Consider the following 21839-nt stretch of genomic DNA (forward strand, 5'->3'; position numbering starts at 1 on the left):
TTTTTTTTTTGAGACGGAGTCTCGCTCTGTCGCCCAGGCTGGAGTGCAGTGGCCGGATCTCAGCTCACTGCAAGCTCCGCCTCCCGGGTTCCCGCCATTCTCCTGCCTCAGCCTCCCGAGTAGCTGGGACTACAGGCGCCCGCCACCTCGCCCGGGTAGTTTTTTGTATTTTTCAGTAGAGACGGGGTTTCACTGCGTTAGCCAGGATGGTCTCGATCTCCTGACCTCGTGATCCGCCCGTCTCGGCCTCCCAAAGTGCTGGGATTACAGGCTTGAGCCACCGCGCCCGGCCTATTTTTTCTCTTAATATAGTGTTTCCCAGGATTGATGCGTACATATCACATGGCGTAGAATTAGGGGAGCATGTCTAAACGCTATACATGTTAAAGACAGGTGTTTCTGGATCCTAAAATTTGCTGCTTAATATGTTCAGTATGTGATACTAAATCTGTGTAGTCTAATGCTATTAAATCAAATATATAGTCTCATGGTACTAAATCTGTATCATCTAAACCTTCTTTGTACCTAAGCTTATGTAACAGTCGCATGCTCTATAGAAATGGAAAATAATTTAAAGAATTTATTAAAATTTTGAACTCAGTATGATAACAACAAAGTAAACCCTCTAAACATATGTATGTTTTGAATTCTGGGGAAAATGTGCATTTGTTTTGTTATTTCTTTCCCTACTCCCAGTCATTTTTATTTTCTTGGTGAGGAGATACAAATATGAACCCATGAGAGTTTTGAATTGTTGGTGTGAAATAGCAGTTGATTGGTGTTTTTGTGCAGCAGTCATTTTATCGTGAGCATTTGCTTTTCTGCACCTGCGTTGGGAAACGGTGAAAGGTTGTGATGAAATGGAGTCTGAACAGCTCCACCACGTGGACCGGTGCCACTGTCCTGTGCTGTGGGGCTTGCACTCTCAGCTTTCTCCTGAGTGCCCACCTTCCATCGGCCCCAGCATCTTACTACAGGACAGACCGGCCTGGGGACCCACTCATGAATAACTGTTTATTTGGTGCCTGCTCTGTGTAGCTCTGTTAAAGGCACCAGGGTGCACGGTGAACAGAATGGCGGGCGGGTGCCTCTCCCCTCGCTGAGCTCGCACTTGGGTACGGGAACACGATGGTCTTCTGTTGCCTCCATTTTTACTGCTTTTTTTTTTTCATAATTTGACATCTGTGCACCTTCTTGTGAACAGGTCTCTTCATGCATCATGCCACTTCTCTTACCTTAGTGCCAGTCTTTGACTTCTTTTTCCTCATATTTGGTCAACTCCAGATCCTTTTCTGCCTTGGAAACCCTTTTCTTTGCTTCCCGTCTTTCTTCCCTTTTTTTTCATTCATCTTCATTTGGCTACTTGGACTCTGCCTTCTATTTCAACTTTGTGGACTTTGAGAAGATCAGACTCCTTTTAGCGCGTCATGTGGCCCATGTTCCCGGGACACCTACTTTCTGTCGTCTCTCCTAGTGCTCTGCATCGCCTTCGTCCCTTGGCCTGTTGGGCATTTGCTCCTGGGATTTGGCTCCACTAACTTACTTCCTTTTTAGTGTGTAATGTAGTTTATGTGTAATTTTGTGTACATAGCTACAAAGACAGTAGGTGGGTTTTATGGGTTGTAGGAAAACTTGAGTTTTAACTCCTAGATCTGCCCTTTCCTCTTGCATTCTTGTATAAGACATTGCTTTCCTGGGGAAGGCTTCATGTGGTGAATAACACAGCCACAATCCACAGTGAGGTTCCAAAGGGTGTGTTACTTTCTGTTATGGTCAGGTCCAGATAATTGTGTTAGAAAAATTGGTTAACAGCGTTTAAATTGGTGCCACGGGCATTCTTTACTTTCTTCATTAATCTTCCTTTCATTAGGCATTTTATCAAACCAGACAACCATGCTTTTTTAGAAATCCTGGTGGGTTTTACTTTGCATTATATGTTCTGTAATACTTCTCAGATTGAAGCATAGTCGGTACCTTTTTCATTTCCTTCTCTAACTGTCCTTTTACAGAGAGGATAGCCTGGGTATTGTAGGTGCTCTTCCTTCGAATCAGCCAACTCTCTCATACAGAATGATGGAGAACGCCTTGACCTCAAAATTACACCTAAATTGTTGTCTATATAAAGCTGCATTTGTAAATAGAACGTGGTAAAATTACAGTTGTTACAGAAATAAACTCATAGAATTCATAGAAAATCATCTTTTGATGTAGTACTCTCATTTTACAATGGAGAAAACAGAAGCTAAATTCCTTGTCCAAGGTCATACGCTGGTTACTGACTAAGCCAGGAATCAATTTCAGCTTTCCTTAATTTTATATTTATAAATCATACATAAAAATAGAGAACAGAATCCAACACAGAACAAAACATGATGGATAATGTGTCAGGCATTTCCACACCCCCTTTTGTAGTTTCGTTTTCACAGAAAACTATAAGGTGTTTTTAACGCCACTGAGAGTTGAAAACTTACTAAAGGGTAAGACCAGTGTGGACCAGTGGTGTTAAGGAAAGTTACATGAACGACTTCTTTTAACTTGGGATCAGTATAATGGAGTTGAGGGAAGAGTATTCCATGTGAAAGTACCAACATTTTGAAATTAAGAGATAATGAGGCAGGTATGAATGGGATGGGTATGTGTCTTCCTGCTACTGTATAATGGTTAAGATGAACACCAAATAGACACTGGGAAGTAAAACGCTTAGTAATCTGTCTGTTGTTATGGACCATTCAGTAACTATTTCTCTCTCCTCTCCTTCTGGGACTCCTGTTGTGCAGTTAGTCAGATACAGACAATATTTAAGCCATTGTCTTCATACTGTCCTTTAATATTTTTAAGCATAATTTCCTTTAGTTTTTTGGACATATTTATAATAGCTGCTTTGAAACCTTTATCTCCTAAGTCCACTATCTGTGCCCCCCAGACACAGTTTCTATTGACTGCTTCTTTTTTCGTGCGTGCGTGCGTGCGTGTGTGTGTGTGTGTGGTGTCACACTTTCTTGCGTGTCCTATAATTTTTTAAATTGAAAACTGGACATCTTACACCTATTTTAGCAGCTCTGGATGTTTGAAATCCACCTCCCCTGGGATATACTGTTGCTGTTTCTTGCTCTGTGACTCACCTAGAGCACTTCTGTAGTTTGTCTCCCCATAGTCACTGTTGTCTCTTTTTATTTTTTTTATTCTTGTTTTTATTTTTAATTCTGTCTTTCTAGGATTCACTTTTGGATAGCATAATTTAGTATTCAGCCAAAGATTGACCAAAGATTGTGCTTAAACGCCTTTAACAGTCCAGGTATTATGGCTCACACCTGTAATCCCAACACTTTGGGAGGCCTAGTCGGGAGGATTGCTTGAGACTAGGAGTTTCACACCAGCCTGGGCAGCATAACAAGACCATGTCTCTACAAAAAAACAAAATTACCTGGGCTTGGTGGCAAATGCCTGTAGTCTCAGCTACTCGGGAGGCTGAGGTGGGAGGATTGCTTGAGCCCTGGAGTTTGAGGCTGCAGTGAGCTATGATTGCACCACTGCACTTCTGGCCTGAACTACAGAACAAGACTGTGTCTCTAAAAAAACAAAAAACACCTCTGAACATTAGGTTTCACTCTTTGCCAGTGATCTCTATGGGGCTGGGGAATGCATTCAAAGAGGGGGCTGGGGAGGAGCATGACCTTTTAAAAGTTAAAGGCAGTGGATGAAATAACAATAGGCTACCTAATGAGAGTTTAATAAATTCCTTGCCTCAAACAGTATAAGCCAGATCACAAGTTAATTGGAATATTATTTGCATCAGGTATAATACAAGGTTATCCTTAATGTCTGAAGAGCTCATTAAGACAAGTACATTAAGATTAATAGATAAATGGGAGGAAAGGATGTGAACAATTTAAAAAACGGTAAACACTAAGCCTTTGGAAAAAAAAGTTAAACTTACCATAAAAATTGTAACAGCCGTATTTTCTGTAATCAGTGAGAAGAGATTTAAAGAGAGAATCTTTAGTTCTAATGGTGGAAATGTAAACCCATATAGAGTTTCTCAAAAGTAATATGGCAGTTATATATAGAATTCTGAAAGTGATCAAGCTCTTTAAGTTAGGGCTTTCTCTTTAATTTCTAAATTTCTTGAAATCCATTCCAGAGAATTAGCCTGAAATATATTCAAAGATGCTTGTGTAAAGGCATTTTCAGGATTATTTGTTATAGTAATAAATTGCAAGCAACCCCAGATAACCAGTATGAGATGAACAGAACCAGAATGATTAAGCGATCAGTGGTTTGTCCATTGTAATTATTAAAGTGTACATGAGCCTTTAAAAATACAAAAAACATATATTTTCATGTTAAGTGCAATAACAATATAAAATTACATAGGTGATACGATGTCGTGGTATTACAAAGTTGACATAGAAGATAGAAGACGTTTTGTTAGAGAATGGTTTCTTTTGAGTGGAGGAATTTTAGCTTCCCACTAATGTAAGGGATAGTGATTATGGGGGAAGTCTTGGCACCACAGTCCAGAATGTGCTGGAGATAGAAACGGGCGGGCTTCTGAGGCTAGGGAGGAAACCAGCGTGGAACATGGCAGGGACACAGGGCCTTGGGCTTGGAGAGTGGCAGGGGAAGGGAGAGGAAATCAAGATCCCTTAAATGCAGATCTTTTTAATTTCAATTAGTTTTTGTGACAAAGCCAGCCAGTACTCTTGCCTTTATTTTCTCACATACGTGCTGTTTGCAGTCAGTCTGTTAGCTGTGTGTTAGGGTGCCCTTGTTGTGTAGGTAGTTGAGCATTAATTAAGATCAGGGCGGCTTGATGCATTGGAAGGTGTACAGCCTTTTTGTTGAATCATCAGTGCTGCTTAGCCTGGGTGGCCAGGAGCTTTGACCCTGGCTTCCTGAGCCCAGTTATCTCATTTGTAAAATGAGGTTGGTAATGCTGGCCCCGACCTGGTAGTATTAAGTGGACTGGCAGTTGGCCTTAAGGCCTCCAGCAAAGTGCTGGACCTTAGAGGTTTTTGTGTTTATTAAGAAAAGTATTTAAGAGCATTGGGAACAGAAGGCATCACTGAGGCCACCATACCATTCTGTTTGTAAACTGGAATCCCCGTAGCTTTTGAGGGTGACCCGTGAAAGCTGTAGCCAAGGTGGCCTGATCATATAATTAAAGGAGACAGGTTTGTGACCTGATGTGTCTGAGCTTGGTGGCTTTGACAGTGAAAGCACACTCGTTGTGCCCATGGCATGGTGACCGGCATCTTTCCTGATGGGGATCAAAGGAAGGGGTTGGATGCCGAGGCTGGAGAGAATGATGGTCTAGAGTTGCCTCTTGGGGAGACGAGGAGCACCCCCCTCCGTCATTAGAGAATGAGGTTTCTTAAGTCGCTAACTGGGAAGACACAGGCCTTATGGCCTTCCCTGCTCAGTGATACACACTACGGTTGATTTTGTAGGTTCTGTACTAACCCGTTCTCATGCTGCTGTGAAGAAATACCAGAGACTGGGTAATTTATAAAGAAAAGAGGTTTAATTGACTCACAGTTCCACATGGCTGGGGAGGCTTCAGGAAACTTACCATCATGGCGGAAGGCACCTCCTCACAGAGCAGTGGGAGAGAGCATGAGTGCCAACAGGGGAAATGCCAGATGCTTATGAAACCATCAGATCTTGGGAGAACTCACCGTCATGAGAACAGCATGAGGGAACGCGCCGCGTGCCTCCACCCCATCCCGCCCTTGACACGTGGGGATTATTACAATTCAGGGTGAGATTTTGGTGGGACACAGAGCCAAACCATATCACTTTCCCTGTTATTTAGTGCGTAATTGTAATACTGTGAATATAATAGGTGGCAGTCACTCATTTTAATCCATAAAGGTACAAAGCGGTTATATATCCTTAGATGCCATCACACATGTCCACGGGCCTTTCCTGTGCTCCAGAGAAGCCCCACGCCTGCTTTTCCTCCCTGCTCCTTTGGTTTCCGATGGCCTTGAGATGCCAGGCCAAGGAGGAAAACCTGAGACTCCTGGTGACAGGGTGTCCTCTGTCTCCATCCATCAGCGCTGACCCTAAACCCTGGCCTTGCTTCATCTCTTCATCTTCTGTGTTTCCCTTGGCTTTTCTCCACCTTGATGAAGATTTCTTTTAAATCTTTTGACCCCTGAAGTCTCTGCTTGGGGCCTGTAGGTGGAGATGGTTGATGAGGAGGGGCCCTGAGGTATCAGGGAGGGTGTGCAGCTTGTGGGATCCCCTCCTTTCCTGGGCGACGAGATGCTTGCTGGCTTCTTGCACACTTGGCTTCCATTGTTTTTCATGGGATTTCCTTGCTGTATCTGGACTCAGATGATACAGATGAAGGTTGTCAGGTAGGCAGTAGTGGAAGGCTGACACAGAGAGGAGCTCAGTGTTTGGGAGAATCCAGTGGCTTAATTGCAAGAAAGGCTGTCTTGTGAAGTAATTACCTCCTGACTGAAGGAGTCATTTAAGCAGCAGCTCCAAGTAAGACTCCACATTGGGCTAGAAGGTCGAAGGGTGACCGACTAGATGCCTTCCTGCTATAAGCCAAGGACTGGCACTCTTCAGTAACCATCACAACCCTGTAAAATCCCTTTTTGTGAAGAAGGGAAACAGACTGATAGACTTGTCCAGCTGCAGGCAGTCAGTGGCAGAGCACAGCTGTGAGCCCAGGTCCACCTGGCTGCAGAGGCCAGCTCTTTACCTGTCGCCATGCTGCTATGCAGGTGCCATTGGCAGTGTCTGCTTCCCCCTGGGGCTGGAGACTTTGGAGGAGCCATTGCCTGTAAACCTTTAACATTGGGAAAAACGGGCCCCAAGACCTGTGAATCCCCAAATTTTAAAGTAATAGAGTAACTTTTCTTTCAAAAGATACAGTATCATAAAAGAAAAGCATTTATGTGGTCCCTCCAAACTTTTTGAGAGCTAATGTTTCTAGGTATTAGTAAGGACCACCAGTGCTAACATGCTACATTAAATCAGTAACTGTGTGTTTGGGGAGCCACTGACTGCTTGATGTCATTGTGACCTGTAGATGAGCCAGCGGGAGCTTCAGGGATTTCTTGTCAACACTCCTTCCTTCCTTTTCCTTTCCCTGTAGTCAGGTGTTTATTAGAGGCTACATTGTGTGGTGAACTACTGTCTTGTAATTGACTTTTTGAAAATGTACTTGAAGTGTAAACAGACTGGAATGGAGAACATTAAAGGATGATCTTGTTTCTTTGTAGCAGTGGACAGGGAGGGGCTGATTAGGTAGGGTGTAAGTAGATTTTGAATAATTGTGCCACTTTTTAGTTTTTCTTCTTGGACTTACACATTAGGATTGGGTTATGGAAATTTGGTTTTATGATAAAAACTTTTTATCCAGATGAAACAAAAAATTAGTGTTCTTTGTTCTCTTATGTAGATCAGTTATTTGTTTTTAAAGGCTATGATGACATAAACATAAAACACCTACCAAGATTGGCAGTGAAAGTTGTAACCCATTTGTAAAATCAGGAATACTAAGTACTCCTTTAATGATGCAATGAATAAAGTGTCTGTGTCTGCGAGGCGCGGCAGTGAGTCCTCTTTGTTTTGCTGTGCTCAAAGGCGGGCAGTGTAGGGATTGAGTGGCACCAGTGTTTGACTGCACTTGCCTCTCCACGCCTCGTGACCCCCGGGAAGCTGGCACTGGCTGAGCTCAGCTCTCTGGGCCTTTCTTCAGCGCTGTGGGTTGTAAAAGCTGCCTTTTCTCTGAAAACTGCGTGCGTCCTCTGGGTTCCCAGCGTTGGGGGGATGGAGCTGTGGCCGCCAGGCTGTGAGGTCTCATGGGGTCCTGCAGCAGCCAGAGCATGCAGAAGACAAGGAGGGGAAGAAAGGTGGTAAGTGGCTCCCAGGGCTGCACCCTGAGGTCAAGAAGGCCAACAACCTCCTGGCAGAGGGAGTGGGCACCCCAGCTGGAGCCCGGGAGCCAGGCCTGGCTATGTGTTTGAGGAAAAGTTAAGTGTAACTTGCATTGATTGGTTGGGAGTAATACAGGAGTTGTGTTTAGCACCCTATTTGAAAATAGTGTTTAAGACTATTTGTTGAATTAACCAACTTAACTATGTTAACGAATGTAGCCTTTTGGCAGAGGCTCTTTGGAGTCGTTTTTGGTGCTTATGGGAAGCTTTCATTTCTATAACTAGTGCTTAGTGCTGTGACGGACAAAAGGTCACTGTATTTTATTCTTATTCGTGCTAGTGATAGTTTCTAGTGGCTGCTTTCTTATCTCACATAGGAACATTTTTCTCTTTGAAAATAAGTATATAGGTCTTTAGTTGTGCAATGAGAGTATTGGTAAGTTGGTATCCAATATTTGTAATTAAGAAGCTGAATCATATTTCCTATCTTTAACACTGAAAAGGCCTTTTCTGATACGTCTGCGACAGATCTTACTTTATCTTATTTAGCTCGACATCGCATTATGCTTGACTGGCTTCTCCCGTTGCTTTGGAGGACAGGCCTGGTTTAGAGTAGTGTCTCTGGGGTGGGGTGGCTGGCATCACGGTTTGCCTCTGCTCACCAGACCTGTGACATTTGTGTTCAATGGGAATTTCATAGAAGGAAGACATTGTGGTTGTGGGGTCAGCATTTCCCCCGAAGAGCCAGCCCCCTGCAGGGCCCCTCGCTCTGGCTCTCCCATGGTCGTCTCCCATGAATAGATCCCTTCAGGGATGAGCCGGAGCTCCTTGTCACCAGTGGAAGAGCCTCTATTTTTTTTGCCCAAGTAGTTTAGTAAGTGATTTAATCAGATTTGCATTTACTCAGGAATGACTGTACTCTTTCTCAGAGTTTATAGTCAACAGTAGCAAACAGAATAATGACCCGGGTTGTCTTTACTAAAGCTGAAATTTAAATTTAACTTGATGACTTTTTTCTTAAATGTTTAAATTTACATTTGGATTGTCAAAAATTATGGGGACAAACTGAGCATGTTTAATATCTTTATTACTTCTGTACGATTTCTTTTGTATGAGTAATTGAGAATGTATTGTTAACTCTGGGAGACAAATAGCACATCTTAATGCATGTACTAGATGTGCAGAAAATACATGTAGTGTGATTTTCTGATTTAAAAAGCACTAGCTCTGTGACAGAGTTGGGTGAGAAAGAATGGAGGCAAGGATTCCGCTTTCTTCACTTACGTCTGGTCCTTCAGGATCCTCAGCGCGGTCGTCAATCTCATGCCAAAGAAGACAGTGTGGTGCGGCGCAGTGGCAGGAGGACCTGGGGCCGCTGTCTGGCTCTGCTTTTCCCGGCTGTTTGAGTTGGGAGAAGTCAGCTTCTCTAAGAGGAAAGGTTGTGTGTGCACAGCACCTTGCTCAGTGCCAGGAGTGCGAGGAGCACCTGCAGTTCACATCCAGGTGCCTTCTCGTCCCGCCCTGGGCTGGGCCTTTGCTGCAGTGATTGCTGGTGGAAAGCATTCCTGCTTGGTTTCACCAGTTTTGCACTTTATATTTGTCTGTCAGTTTTTAAGACTTAAATTATTTTGGCTAAATTTGCTACACTAATGCAGGGTATTGGGAACATTTTAATTTTAAGGTTAATTTATAATTATTTTGCTATCTTTAAATGAAGTAGTAAAGATTGTTTACATGGATAAACCTTCAGTTTTTAATCAATGTGGTAATAACGTGTCTGAGACTGTCATATTCACGAGGGAAAGTCTGTAGTTCCCAGAAATTGGTTTCAACTTTTAGATGCAATCTAAAGACGAAACTGTTTTTTTTTTTAGTTGAGAGTAATGTTACATATGTTAAAATACATAGATTTTAAAGGCACAGTCCAGTGAGCTTTGACAATGTATACATCTGTTGTAACCACTACCCAAATCAAAATACAGAACCTATTTATTACCTTAGAAATTTACCTCATTCTCCTTTCCCTGTTGTCCCCGCCCCCCATCCTACCCTTTATCTCTTCTCTGATTTCCGTCACCATAGATTAGTTTTGCCGTCTCTTAGACTTAATATAAATGGAATGATGCAGGATGTCCTTTTTGGGAGTGGCTTCTTTTGCACAACACAGTGTTGCAGAGATTGATCTGTGTGTCCGTGCAGCTGTGATTCTTGGCGACTTCTCCTTTTTATCTAAACAGACGTGGCGTCTGATGATGGAATTCTTCCTTCATCCTAGGTATACCTGTGTCAGATATGGTTAGCAGTAAGATAAAGTCAGTTGTGTGGCCTTAGTAATAATTCATTACATGGGTTTAAGAGTCAATAATCACAAAGATACTGTGATACTCGATACTTGAGTATTACATAGAAGTAATAGTATGATTTGAACAATGGTGATGAACTGTCCAAAGTATAGAAATCTTAGCGTCAAATAGCAATTGAAATGTCAAATAACGCTTATTCATCGTTTATTATAGGTGCTACAGAATATTTTAGAAACAGAAAATGAATATTCTAAAGAACTTCAGACTGTGCTTTCAACCTACCTACGGCCATTGCAGACCAGTGAGAAGTAAGTTAGATGATAAATTGCATTAACTGTAAAATAGTCTAAACCTTAGGCTGTTCGCTTGTATTTTCAGAAAATAGAGGGTTAAATAGTAAAACAGAATTTAGAGTATCAGTTTGCCTTAGACATCAGCAATTTATTAGGTTAAGACTTCAATAGGACATTGGGATGGCAAAGGAGAAGAATATAAGTAAAACTGTTTACATATGTTTACTGTTATTTTTCTTGGCTCTAGGTTAAGTTCAGCAAACATTTCATATTTAATGGGAAATCTAGAAGAAATATGTTCTTTCCAGCAAATGCTCGTACAGTCTTTAGAAGAATGCACCAAGTAAGTAAGATGCTAAAAATTTGCAAAACTCAGGTTGGTATAATTGGTATTTAAAGGATTAAGTGTGAAATAATTTTATAATTCACATTTCTAAAGATGCAAACTTATTTTAAATCAAATCAGCTTTTATAGTAAAAGCTGTATTTTAGACTATCTAGTTTGTATAGCAGGAATCTTCAGAGAAAGACTCGACAAGAATGGTGATTTTTAAGGGGTTCCGTGGAGGAAGAATAGGGATGAAGAGCCTCTGGGAGAGAAAGGAGAATGGCTTGACATCAGGACCACTGAGGGGACAAGTGACTCAGCTCCTTGTGTGCCCTGGGTGCTGCGCAGGGGCCCTTGAAGGCCAGGTCTTTCCAGCAGCGTCCTGTAGCTTGCCTGCTGTTTCTGGCCTTCCAGAAGCAGACACAGTGCTTCTTGAAATAACATGTTAGGTTGATGCAAAAGTAATTGTGGTTTTGGACTGTGAATTTTAAACTATGACTAGGCTCAGACACATCTTTATTAATCAAGAACCATTCCAGTCAACACATTTTTGCCAGTGAGAAATAAGTTTTATCCCTGTAGCGTAAAAATCTGTGCTTTGGGATTCAACAAACTTGGAAAGCACTTTCTGCATTCTGCTGGTTGTCAAAGCATTTTCCATGCAAAAAATTGGCAAGATGCTTAAAGAAGTGGTGGTCGGTTGGTGAGAGGTCAGGTGAATATGGCAGATGAGGCAAAACTTCACAGCCCAATTTTTCCACTTTTGAAGCGTTGGTTGTGTGACGTGCGGTCGGGTGTTGTGGAGAAGAATTGGGCCCTTCCTGTTGACCAATGCCGGCTGCAGGCGTTGCAGTTTTCCGTGTATCTCATTGATTTGCTGAGTATACTTCTCGGATGTAATGGTTTTGTGGAGATTCAGAAAGCTGTAGTGGATCAGACCGGCAGCAGACCACCAGACAGTGACATGACCTTTTTCTGCTGCAAGTTTGGCTTTGGGAAGTGCTTTGGAGCTTCTTGGTCCAACCACTGAGCTAGTTGTCACTGGTTGTTGTCTAAGACCCACTTGTTGGCGTATGTCACAATCTGATTGAGACATGGTTCATTGTGTAGAATAAGAGGTGACATTTCAAAATGATGATTTTTTTGATTCTCGCTCAGCTCATGAGGCACCCACTTACTGAGCTTTTTCACCTTTTCAAATTGCTTCAAATGCTGATCAACTGTATAATGGCCGACGTTGAGTTCTTCAGCAGCTTCTCGTGTAGTTGTAAGAGCATCAGCTTCAGTGATGGCTGTCAGTTGGTTGTTGTCAACTTCCGACGGCCGGCCACTCCGCTCCTCATCTTCAAGGCTCTCGTCCCCTCTGCAAAACTTCTTGAACCACCACTGCACTGTGTGTTCATTAGCAGTTCCTGGGCCAAATGCGTTGTTGGTGTTGGAAATTGTCTCCCCTGCTTTATGACTTAGTTTGAACTCGAATAAGAAAATCACTCAAATTTGTCTGTTGTCTAACATCATTTCCATAGTCTAAAACATAAACAGCAAGTAATAAGTCATTAGCAAAAAACCGTAAAGCGAAATATGCATTAAAATGATACATAACTACATTTATTTAAGAATGTATTCCAATATCAGATGGCGAATTTCAACAATGCAAAAACCACAAATACGTTTGCACCAACCTGATATAACGTGCTATGTTGATGAACTAGGGCTTTGAGGCTTTGTCCTTTTCTGAAGTTTTCCTTTGGAGGGACGGAGGCATGTTCTGAATAATCAGCCATCAGTTTTTTTCTGTGTGACTATTTTATGTTCTTTGTTTACATCAGACATTAAAGGATATTTGTTAATTTCCTGCCAGGTGACTTAAAACAGTAGTGCACATGGAAAGTTTTAGGTTTTAGTAGTCTATCAGGCGATGTTTCTTTACTTGTGGATTTGATGAAGTCGACACATTTTATTTTTAAATTATCTTGGATCTTTAGTCATATAACCCCCAGAAAAGATCACAGTACATTATTCCCTTGGATTTTGGTTGTTCTCTGGTTTTCCCTTCAGATTGTGTCTTTAGGTTTTGAACGTGATGAGGGAGTGGCCTTCCTTTTGTGCCACTAGTTGTTGCAGTTCATGACAGTTTACCAACCATGATGAAAATACTTTGTTCCCTTAACTTTTTGGCTGGGCTTTGAGGTTTTGTCAAGGCACTTTATACTGGACTATCGATATGGCAAGGAAAGCTGAATGCCAGAGTAACAGAATATTATTAGAAACCGTAAGTGAATATTCCATGGAACTTCAGACTGTATTTTCAGCCCATCTGCAGGCCATTGTTTTTACTTTTATAGCATTTTTGGTTTGCACAAAGTGGCATTATTAATTTTTTATTTTTAATTATACCTTGTGTTCTAGGGTACATGTGCACAACGTGCATGTTTGTTACATATGTATACATGTGCCATGTTGGTGTGCTGCACCCATTAACTCATCATTTGCATTATTTACATGACCATGAAAGAACAGCTTGGGAATCACTTTGATTTTCTTTTGGTGAATGAAGGTCATTTGCTAATAATTTGAAGTCTTTGTAAGGGTTCATATTGTGCTCAAAATGGAAGTAAATGCTTGTCTCCATTTTTCTCACTGGCCGCAGAGAATGTGGTCTAACAAATTATTACAGTACATTTTAAAAACAGTTTTCAGTACCTCTGTTGGGCATTATATTAGCCCCATGAATTATTATCCTCACGTTACTGATTAAAAAGCTGAAATAAAGGGCAGTAAAGTAATAGGCTTGAAGCCATATGTTTTAAGGCTTCAGTCCTTATATTATCTCAGAATTTGGTATGGCTTAGGTATTATTTTGATCAAGTTTCTCAAATTTATGCTACATGTATACGAGGTGTTAGAGTTCCACGGGGAAATGGAATGTACAGGACAAAGTTTTCCTTCTCAGCTATTTCTCTTCTTTTTTATTATGAATATTCTGAAATTTTCATCATTCCCATTTTTAAGACTGTTACTTTCATCTTTTTGTCCTATGTGTGAAATTTCGGTACCATTTTACAGTCTACCAAAGGCCATATATATACACACATACATATACGTGTGTGTGTGTGTGTGTATACATATATATATATGTATACACACACACACATATATATATGCACATATATGTAACAGTTTCTTATTCATTTTTTTTTTTTTGGATACGGAATCTTGCTCTGTTGCCCAGGCTGGAGTGCAGTGGTGTGATCTCAGCTCATTGCAACCTCTGCCTGCCGAGTTTAAGTGATTCTCCTGCCTCCGCCTTCCAAGTAACTGGGACTACAGGCGTGCACCGCCACTCCCGGCTAATTTTTGTATTTTTAGTAGAGATGGGGTTTCATCATGTTGGTCAGGCTGGTCTTGAGTTCCTGACCTCAAATGAACCACCCGCCTCAGCCTCCCAAAGTGTTGGAATTACAGGCTTGAGCCACCATGCCTGGCCTTCATTTTCATTATTTCTTTTGAATTTTTTTTTTTTTTTTTTTAATCTCTACACGGGCTTGATTCCTAAATGTCCAGCCCCTTTCACAGCTGCCTGTTGGTTAGACCCAGGAGTTGGCAAACTATGGGCTGGGTCAGATTCCGCCTACCACCTGTTTCTATAAACAAAGTTTCACTGGCACGTGCTGTACGTTTTCATTCACCCATGTTAATGGCTGTGTTTGTACTACAGTGGCAGCACTGGAGTTGTGATAGAAACTGTCTGGCTCACATACCTCAAATATTTACTCCTTGGCTTTTTATAGAAAGCTGGCTGACCCAGGTGAGATGTGCTTTCTCCCTTGGGACCTCGACCTGGCCCTAACCTCTCCATTGCCTGTGCGTTCTGAGGCCCACGTTTATTTTCTCAGTATTTTTGCCATGTAGGATGTCTGTCTTCCCTCCTGAAAATTGAAGTTTCTATCTGGTGTCATTTTTCTTCAGGTAGAGGAACGCTTTAGTTTTTTGTAATTCAGGTGTGTGACTGACAAAAATGATGTTGGATTTTGTTGTCTGAAAATGCTGCCTTCGTTCCTGAAGATTTTTTTTATTCCCCCTGGATGCTGAACTCTGGGTAACAGATTTTTTGTTTCAGCATTTGAAGGCTATTGCACCACTGTCTTTTGGCCTTCGCTGTATCTGGTGATTGTCTGGTGACGGCCTTCATTCTGTTCTGATCAGCACGATCTCAGATAGTTGTTCCCCTGTCCGCTTCCTAGATTTTGCCTTTATTTTAGGTTTTTGACATTTTGACGGTGATTATCTCGGGTATGGTTTTCTGACTTCTTGAACTTGAATATTTATGTCTTTTACCAAATGTGGGGAATTTGCGGGCATTATTTCTTCAAATATTTTGCTGCTTTACTGTTTCTGCTCTGCTTTGGGACCCCGGTTCCACACATGTAGACCTTTTGCTGGAGGTCCCGGATTTGCTCATGGCTTTCTAACCTGGTCCCCGCTCTGTTCTTCAGGTTGAATGTCGTCTGCTGTGTCCTAAATGTTCACTGTCTGCCTCTCTACTCTCTTGTTCGTCCCCGTGCAACAAGTTTTTAGTTTGAGAATTATTTTCAGTTCTAGAATTTGTTTCAGTTAAACATTTTTAGTTCTTAGCTAAGACTTTATATTTGTTCATTCACTACAAGAATATTTTTCTTTATATCCTTTAGCAATAATTAGAATCACTGCGTTAAGGTCCCATCTGCTGATTCTTGTATTGTGAGGATGGGTTACGTCTTTGTGATTCTTTTTATTTCTAGTGACTTTGAATTGGGTCCTGTTTACTGTGGGTTGGAGACTCTTGACCATGTTAGGTTTCTAGTGACTTTGAATTGGGTCCTGTTTACTGTGGGTTGGAGACTTGATCATGTTAGGTTTCCCTGAAGAGTATTGATTTCCTTGTCTGACAGGCAGTTAACTTGGTCAGGCTCAAAGTGCCAACTCTCCCTTTGGCAGATGCTCAAATCTCAGTCCACTTATTTTAGACTCGCTGATCTGAAGTTGGACTTGTGCAAGTTCCGTTCTGCTGTCAGCCAGAGATTTGGGCAGAATTTAGAGACAGAATTCAGGGTCACACTCACCATGGGTTCCCCCCAACTTCCCAGCGACTCTGGTTGAACCAAACCCTGTGGATATTTGTTGAAGTTTTAGCTGTTCCACATAACAAAGTTGGCTGCCATTAGCTTAATAGTTGAGAAAGCAGGAGGTACATTCTTTTTTCCAAATGTCCATCCTCCAGAATACGCCTGATGTTAATTAAAAAGTGATTGAGGCAGGTCTCCTTCGATAGAGGTTGATGTAGCCGCAGTTGAGGACGCGCCAGGTAACAGGAGCGTTTGTGCTTTTTCCAAAGGGGGCTTTGAGAAGTTCAGTTTTTAAAGGGGGAAGAGCAAGCAGGAGGGGGAAAAAGGGAGGCTGGGAGGCAGTGAGGCAGATACTTAACACTCCTGTGGGCCTCCGATGAGCCTCAGTAAGCCTGCATTTTACATGGGAAAGAGGGAGCAGAGGAAAGTCAGCTGTGCGTTTGTCTCAGGGTTCTCTCTCACGGGAAGGGTGATTTCTGCTCTTGTCCTTGTCTGTACCTATGAAGATATAAGCTGGTAATTGACATTGCCAGGGTGAGATACGATAGAACTCGGTTTTAGGGCTCGTTTTCATGGGGGATACATGTTCTTATAGATTTAGGGGCTCATAAGAAATCTTGTGAGCACTCTGTGAGGAAGGCCATCTGGGGAGCTATGTGGCCTTCTGTAGTTGTGGGCACCTGGCGTGTGGATGAGGCCATGACACAGGGTTGTGGAATGACAGCTGTCTGTTTGGCAACAAAAGGCAGGCAGTACTGCGCAATTCAGTTCCCAAGCTTCACTTTCCCTCTGGCATAGTGAGTTTGGGTCCCAAGATTCTGTGATCTTTCATGCTACTTTTGAGTGCCTCTAGGTAGTCACTTTCTATGTTTTTTTAAGTTTTGATGTTATTTGCAGGTGAGTCAGTTTGATAGGAGTAACTTGGCTATAGCCAGATTTATAGAACCCATTTCCTTTTAGTTTTTCAAAAATCACAGTTCTTCCTTCCATCAGCTGTGGAGGGTTCCTTGCAAGCATGCTTTGTGTAGGTTCTCAGTTCAAAACAGCAGAAACTGCAGTCTGCCTTACATGCCCTTGTGCCGTTTGCTGCATTAGTGGCAACACTGTCGTTTGTGTTGTGAGGTTGTGATAGCTGGAGCGTGCCCAGTTTGCCTAGAGCAGCCTTCTCAGGCATGCATACATTCAGTGCTTGTGCACACGCTGCCAACACGTGCCTGATGCTGGCTGGCTGCCGATAGACCCTGTCCTAGTGGAGCTGGTGAGGGAGACAGATAATTGAAAATTGTATAGATAGTTAGAAAGCTACAATTGCAGACATGCTTATGAAAGAAATCATATCAGGCATCAAGAGCAAACTTGAGGGGAAGATCACTGAGCACTGAGGGGTGAATGGGAGGTAAGCAGGCAAAAAACGAGAGGAGGTTTTTCTCACACCAGCACTTCGTCGATTCTCTGACACTGAGTTTCCAGTGGTTCAGTTCTATTCTGACAGTTGGCTCCCACGAGACTGCCACATTTCAGACTCAGCTGCAAATGGGGTGCCCAGGCTATTCATACTCCTACCCGACCGAGTACAGATTTGGGGGTTCCCAAGACTCCCCTCAGGTTTGATAATTTCCTGGAATGACCCATGTAACTCAGGAGAGCGCTTTACTTCCTGGTACCAGTTTATTATGAAGGATGCAACTCAGAACGCGTTGGGTAGAAGAAAGATGTCGGGTGAGGGATGGAAGCGGAGTTTCCAGACCCACTGGGTGCAGCACCTCTGTGCTTTCAGCAACCCAGAATCTCTCCAAGCCCCTGTCCTTGGTGGTTTCTAATGTAGGCTCTGTTAGGTGGGCATGCATGATTGACTAGATCACTGGACATTGCTGATTGGCACTATCTCCAGCCCCCTTGTCCTCCCTGTAGGTTGCTGGGTGGGGCTGAAAGTTCCTGCCGTCACGGTGGTCTTTGTCACACCTAGCCCCCACCCTGTAAGCTGTCTAGGGGCCATCCCAGAGTTACCTCGTTAGCACAGACTCAGGTATGACGGGAAAGGCGTTCATGATGGGTAACAAAAGACACTTCTGTCACTCAGGAAATTCCAGGGGTTTTGGGAGCTCTTTGACAGGAACCAGGGACAGTTTATCTGATATCACAGGGGAGAGAGCACCCCGAGGTGGGTGTTGGCTGTGGCTGGAGCCTGTGAATGGAGAGGAGTGTAACAGTAGGAGCCTGGACGGGCAGGCGAGATCAGGTCCTGGAGACTTTGATTGGATCTTAGGTGACTGTCAAGAGTAGTTGGAAGCCGTTGATGGATTTGAAGCTTGGCAGTATCATAGTCAGCACTCTTCTGTAAAAGGAACTGTCTGCTTTATGATGAGTGGTCTGGAGGGCAGGAGGACACAGAGACTCCAGAAAGGAGGATATTGAATTTTGCTGAGATTCTTTTCTGTGTTGAATAAATACCTGTTACCTTAAAAGCCACTGACTTATAATCATTTGGTAATTTCGTGGAGGTGTTTATAAAGTTACTTAGCAAGTCTGGCTGGGCTCAGTGGTTCACACCTGTAATCCCAGCACTCTGGGAGGCTGAGGCGGGTGAATCACGAGGTCAGGAGATCGAGACCATCCTGGCTAACATGGTGAAACTCCATCTTTACTAAAAATACAAAACAAAAATTAGCCGGATGTGGTGACGGGCGCCTGTAGTCGCAGCTACTCAGGAGGCTGAGTCAGGAGAATGGCATGAACCCAGGAGGTGGAGCTTGCAGTGAGCCGAGATCTCGCCACTGCACTCCAGCCTGGGTGACAGAGCAAGACTCCAACTCAGGAAAAAAAAAAAAAAAGTTACTTGGCAAGTCGGTTTTTGCTTAGGCGTTGTAGTTAGTGCTTCTGGGATCCACGGCCGGTTGTAGGCAGTATCTTCTCCCAGAACCACTCCGAACCACGAAGTGGGTCACCCCTTCCACATACACTCTTGCGTGCGTGCATTCCCTCTCCTGTTTTTGTTTTTCCCCCAGAATGACCCTATGCCTCGACTTCTTTTGTAGCTTATATGACTTTTTCCAAGCATTATTTTATCCCAAAAAGGGATCTCTTTGTCTGTGGTTGCCACTGCAGTTGATACTTCCAAAGTGGGAGGTGTGCCCTGGGGCCTTGTCCTCCTGGGGTCCTTGTGTGGTCCTGGAAGGCACAGCCGCGGGTGATTTGCTCAGCACTGGGGCAGAGGCCTAGATGATGGCATTCCATAGGAAGCACTAGTTAAGATGGCATAAAAGAGTTAGTCTCATAAAATATCCAGAAGCTATAGAGTAGGACAGAGTGAAAGACCACCAATAAACTTTTCACCCAGATGTGATGATCGCTGATATTGCCTTCCATTTCTCTAGGCTTTGGTGTGTGGAAAACACATGCATAACTAGGGCCAGGGTTGAGGGCCCGCCTCAAGTAAGATGAGATAGTGAGTGCTCTCAGGAGAGCCTGCCTGTTGCATTTGGGCAGTGAGGTAATCTGATTTGACCTCAGTGTGGGGCAGGTGTGAATAGCACAGGCAGAGGCTCCTCCTTCCCAGATGTCTAGTACAGAAGACATTAATGTTTTGCTGCAAATTAAATGATTGCAGATATGAAAAGAAGTTATCCCAGAAGAGAGCTATAAAAGAATTCTAACCGCTTTAATGTCATTAGGAGAGTTTTTCAAATACCACTTTAATGGCAGCTCATGTCTGTCTGATGGTTGCCTTATTATAAATATGTACCGTGAACTTCCGTGTACAGACCTACTATTGAATTCTTAGCGTGTTCCCGGTATTTTTCAGTTGTTAACTCATTTAATCCTTTGAACGACCCCATGAGGCAGGTGTTTAAAGATAAGAAAGCTAGGACACCAAGAGGGTGAGGGATGTGCCCAAGGTCACACAACTGGTAACTGGGGACTCAGATTTGGAGACAGATTGTCTTCATTTGAGGTATGTATGTGAAAGGTTGATTCTGAGAGTCTCTGATTCATAGTTCCACCTCTTTCAGTTGGCAGTGCTTTTCCCAGGCCTGGCAGCTTCTCTCCCCACCCTCTGCTGCCCTAAGGCAGCCCCAGTGAGAGCCCCCAGCCAGTTAGGTTCCTCTCCCAGCGCCAGGCCCAGCAGCAGCTGGAGCCCAGGCTCCCTTCTCCTGTTGGGGGCAGGGCCCCTGCCTCACTTTGGGAGAAGAAAGCCTGTAGTAGGGAGAGAGAAGATAGTGAGCGCTCTCTCAGGATAGCATTTGAAATGCAGTTTTCCTTCAAACTGTTATTCTAAGTGTCGGAGAATTCCCTGTACTACATGATTTACTGTAGACCCTGTTACAGTATGATTTAAAGAGCCTTTGGACTAGTCTGGGAATGTGGAACAGTGGCTTGTAAAAAATTGCTTCTATGGGAAAAATGAATTCTTGGAATCTAATAGTATCTTTTAAACAAGTTTTTAAAACTCATAAGTTGGGAATTTGCTTCTAGTTTATGATAGAAAGGAGGTTAAATTCTGATGAAAATAGAACCTCATAAGTTCTCTTAACGTAACATCCTCCTTGTACCAAGTTTTATTCTTATTTATTTTGACGGCGACTCAGTGGTCTTCTAATACTTTCCCTAAAGAAATACTAAAATACCCAGTAACTCTCCAGCTCTTTGTTTAGATGCCAGCGCATGGGCTGGCGAACAGTGGAGATAGCAGGATTTGCCCTGTTCCCATCTCAGATGTACAGCTCTTGAAATAGTGAGGGTGCCTGGATCACTGTACCTCAGGGTCTCCCCCATGCCTGGGACTGCCACACTAAGTGTGTTGTGTGTAAGACTGTTGCTGGGGCAGCCCTGACCATTTCACCGTTCACACTCCTTGAGTGTTCTAGGCACTTTTTTCCCACCCCGATTCCCCAGCTTCCCCTGATCAATATACTTCGTGCTGCTTTAGTTCCGCTTTGGTGACGTTCAGGGCCTCCTAATGACCTCTCACAACCCGGTTATCATAGTGAAAATGTCTCAGAGCATCCTGGCTCTGCTTCATGCCACCATGTGATACTTGGGACGCTTTTTCCTTGTGGAGGTTCACATAAGTTTCTGATGGTTCTGCCATGTTCTCTGGCTATCTGGGAGATTACAGAATGCCACACCTGTGGAGGACTGTAAGGGAAACCTACCCTTTTTGTAGCTAAAGTTGAACCGTTGTGGTGCTGGTTCATGGGTGCAATTAGTTTAGAGGGCAAGGTGGTGGTGAATTCTTTCTCCAATCCTTTACTCAGATAGTTCTAATATGTTGTACATTTTCTGTAAGGTGATAGTGAAAACAGTCCATCAGGAGAAAAATTTTCTTCTCTAGAGACTCAAATTCTTAGCGTGTTTGTTCTTTGAACTGTTTTTTAATGAATCGGTTAACTGCAGTGTTTATAATTTTCAGTTTCTATTCTGGTGACAGTTTTTTAAAAAATGTGATTTTGAGTGAAGTTGTTTGAGGGGATATGGGTGCCACTAGCATGAAGGCCAGGCTCAGAAGAGGATTCGGGCTAAGGCGCCGAGTTCCGTTTGGGGTTACTGTGCATTTCAGTTGGAGATGTCACACGGGAGGGTGGAAGCGGAGACTGGGAGCCACAGACTTCCCACCCGGCCTACTGCATGTGTGGGAAGAGGTGTGGCCCAGGTAAGGGTTAGGTTTGGATTGACAGCTCTCCTGGTCACCTGCCTCGTGTTGCTTGCCCACGTCTGTCCCGGTGTCCTCATCTATAAAGCAGGGGTGCTGGTGTCACCCACCCAGAGTCTCGCGGAGGTAAAGTGGCCTGGTACTTACGGAACCATCTGCAAATGCTCGGGGCCCTGCTTGGCGTCTGGAGCTGAGTTCTCCTGCAGCCTCTGTTCCACCAGGGCCCTCCCTGTGCACCATTTGTAACTTCAGTTGTGAAAAT

At 43.3% G+C, this 21839-nt stretch overlaps 1 protein-coding gene across 19 annotated transcripts in view; it reads left to right on the top strand.

Moving 5' to 3' along the window:
• ARHGEF7 (Rho guanine nucleotide exchange factor 7) overlaps positions 1-21839 on the top strand; it is a 179901-nt gene that overhangs the window by 108220 nt on the left and 49842 nt on the right. For 18 of the 19 annotated variants that reach the window (XM_025364120.1, XM_025364121.1, XM_025364126.1 and 15 more), the window contains 2 exons: positions 10415-10509; positions 10742-10837. In XM_025364120.1, the coding sequence (XP_025219905.1) occupies positions 10415-10509; positions 10742-10837 (191 nt within the window). Of the gene's footprint in view, positions 1-7685; positions 7878-10414; positions 10510-10741; positions 10838-21839 lie in introns of those variants that run through there. The other variant, XM_025364134.1, reaches the window with a different exon arrangement.

Source organism: Theropithecus gelada, chromosome 17 (assembly GCF_003255815.1).
Source record: "Theropithecus gelada isolate Dixy chromosome 17, Tgel_1.0, whole genome shotgun sequence".
Classification (NCBI taxonomy): Eukaryota; Metazoa; Chordata; class Mammalia; order Primates; family Cercopithecidae; genus Theropithecus; species Theropithecus gelada.